Below are 3,285 nucleotides of genomic sequence, written 5' to 3' on the forward strand. Positions count from 1 at the left end.
CATGCAGAACTAATGGTCTAAGCTTGCATTTAATTTACATAAATTATTTTATACTTTCAAGACTTTCTAATAACCACAGTTGGGTATTATGTAGTAATTACCATACTTTATTACTACGGTGATATGAAAAAGTTAAATTCAACTTTTCAAGATTTAGTAGTATTTTCTAATTGACAGACATATTCTTCAATTAAATATTGAACCATTTCTCGGAAATATTACATTAAATAGATTCTAACTTCAGTTATAAATTGAATATTATTTTCATATGAAATATTTTATTTTATAGTTCAGTCTAGATGAATATCATTAGTGAATATTTTTAGGTGGTATTAATAGTAATTAAAGGAAAAAAAAGTTTATTAAAAATGCATTAAATACTGTGAATAAAATATGACTCATTGCCAAGCATTTGGCTCTAAAATATTATACTAAGAGCATTTAAATATAGAAAATCTAGTAATATGTGTTCGTCCGGTCGTGTCCTAAGTATTTTGGATGACCACAGCAGCTACCAGGTGCACTTGCATGAACGGCGGGAACAAGTGGTGATACCGCGACGGCAACAGGGACGGCTGCTATTGCATTGGTTGATAAAACTGGTACAGCGGGTTCTACAACAGCGACAGGAACACCACCGGTGGCTGGGCCGACGACAGAGGCACCACCTGATACCGGTCCAACGACTGAAGCTGCGCCTGATGTAGATCCTACCACAGAGGCAGCTCCTGATGTAGGACCTACCACAGAAGTAGCAGGAGCTGACGGACCCACCACTGCTACGGTAGGAGATGCAGGACCCGCTATTTCTGCACCAGGGCCAGTAGGTCCAATGACGGCGGTTGCCGGAGATTCAGGCCCGACGACGGAAACTGCAGATGAAACAGGTCCCTCCACAGCGACTGCTGGAGAAATTGGTCCTACTACAGTAGCAGCTGAAGAAACAGGACCTTCTACCGCAACTGCTCCGAAAACAGGCCCTTCTACAACAGCGGCTCCAGAAACGGGCCCTTCTACAACAGCTGCTCCAGAAACAGGTCCTTCTACCGCCACTGCTGAAGAAACTGGCCCTTCAACAGCAACTGTTGGCGAAACTGGCCCTACTACTGAAGCAGCAGAAGATACTGGCCCTTCAACAGCAACTGCCGGCGAAATTGGTCCAACTACAGTTGTTGCGGAAGATACTGGTCCTGCTACCGCAACTCCAGGTGAAACGGGTCCAACGACGGAAGCTGCAGAAGATACTGGTCCTTCAACAGCAACTGCTGGAGATACTGGTCCTACTACAGTAGCGACTGAAGATACTGGACCTTCAACAGCGACCGCTGGAGAAACTGGTCCCACCACAGTAGCAGCCGATGAAACAGGGCCTTCCACTGCTACTGCACCGGAAACAGGCCCTTCTACTACAGCTGCTCCAGAAACAGGCCCTTCTACAACAGCAGCTCCAGAAACAGGTCCTTCCACTGCAACTGCTGGAGAAGCTGGTCCTTCTATTGCAACTGCTGGAGACGTTGGTCCAACTACCGTTGCAGCTGAAGAAACTGGACCTCCAACAGCAACTCCCGAAGCTACAGGACCAACAACAGAGGTTGCGGGGGGAGCTATCAGCCCAGTGGCGGGGACTGCTGCACCGACCACTACATGCGGTGAGGCAATTAGGTTTGGAGCAGGAGCTACTGGGTAAACAGGCTTAGCGATGTAAGCACCATGGGTACCATGTCCACTGTACCCATGGTTACTATGAGCGCTGTAAAACCCATACTCTCCCGCGTTGATAGTGCTGATGCAGTACACAATTATCTGTAACACATTTCATAATCAAAATAAAGTTTATTTTTCTTGTTTAATTAATAACTAAAAGGAATTCTGTAATGGGGTATGGGACGGCCTGAAGCTATAACACATATATAACTCATAGAAATGAATCAAGAATAAAATAAAATTTTATATATTCTTGGAAGAAAAATTCTGTATTTTTTAATGTAATAAAAATAGATGTTATTTTAAAATGTAATAAAAAATACTGTAATTCTGAATGTAATAAAAAGTCCTTTAGTGTACGATTTAAGTTTTTAATCTGACCTAATTTATAAAAAAATTATTTCAAAACGTTATTTTATTTTTTTAAATTATCTTTTCAATAAAAAATAAATTTTAAATTTAAAAGATAATTCACTATATGTCAGTGATACTGATTAGAATTAAGAAGCTGAATTATTAAATCCTCTAGATCTATCAAATTGTTCAAAAAAAGAGCAAACACTTATTTTTTTATCATTTGTAATGTTTGTCTTATAAATAAGATGTGGATAAAAGGAAAAATGTTTTATTGGCCATAAAATGGAATTTAAATGTAAATGTACGAATTCTTGGAACATGCCACTTGTTTGGAAACCTAATAAATAGTGTAGATGATATAAATTACCAACAGATCAGTGTCAGTATTGATAGAACAGTTTTGGTAATTAGTTAACAGCTCAATTAATTAATTAGTTCTTTATTTCACAGGATCCTTGTTTTTGAGAGCCTTTGAGTATCCTTGGCAAATAATGAAATCACATGTTGTTAAAATAATATACTGCTTCTTCGGGCAATAAAATCCATTATATGATGAAAGTAGATTAACTGTCAGTACACCAATCGCTGGAGAGTCTTACGACTACAATCGATTTTTAAATGTAAAAAACAAGGAACAGATTCAGTTAAGACAGATTTTCACAAATGTTTATTACTTAGTCAATTTGTATCTGAGTCGTTATCAAATAAAGAACCACTTTTTAATTCTACTTACCTAAATATAGTGTAGAGAATTATAGTTTTTTTTTTGGTTTTTTTTTGTAAGCCAAAAAACTTGGAAAAATAAAGTTATTGGTAATTTCCCTAAAAATCCACAATTTTCTACAAATATCGAGGAAGGTTTTGCTAATAAGGGATTTTATTGATTAATAATTAATACTTAACAATAGCAAACTGATTGTTTAGTTTTTCGAGGATTGCATAATAAAAACTGGATTTTTTTTGGAGGGGGATGAACGATTCAAAGCAAATACTACAACTTTTGCTCTGAGTCAGTACTATAAATCATAGAAATATTGTGACTCATCATTGGTTATTTCAAATAATTAATTTAAATTTTTTTTTTAACTGGCCATATTTTCATATTGAAATATTTATTCAGCTATAAAATATTTTTTATTACTGATAAATTTCAATTATCGATAGAAATAAAATCTGATACACTCGAAATTCTCTATCATGCATGAATTTCACACATCATATATA

The 3,285-nt window shown here is 36.7% G+C and overlaps 1 protein-coding gene across 1 annotated transcript in view; it reads right to left on the bottom strand.

The window, feature by feature from the left end:
- Positions 1-342: 342 nt before the first annotated feature.
- The window catches only part of LOC106677036 (microtubule-actin cross-linking factor 1, isoforms 6/7), a 4,744-nt gene continuing 1,801 nt past the window's right edge, over positions 343-3,285 (bottom strand). The window contains exon 2 of the mRNA XM_014414710.2: positions 343-1,803. Coding sequence (XP_014270196.1) covers positions 457-1,803 — 1,347 coding nt within the window. The 3' untranslated portion in view covers positions 343-456. The remainder of the gene's footprint in view (positions 1,804-3,285) is intronic.

The sequence above is a fragment of the Halyomorpha halys genome, unplaced genomic scaffold, assembly GCF_000696795.3.
Source record: "Halyomorpha halys isolate HHAL.00 unplaced genomic scaffold, Hhal_1.1 Scaffold84.1, whole genome shotgun sequence".
In the NCBI taxonomy this organism is placed as follows: Eukaryota; Metazoa; Arthropoda; class Insecta; order Hemiptera; family Pentatomidae; genus Halyomorpha; species Halyomorpha halys.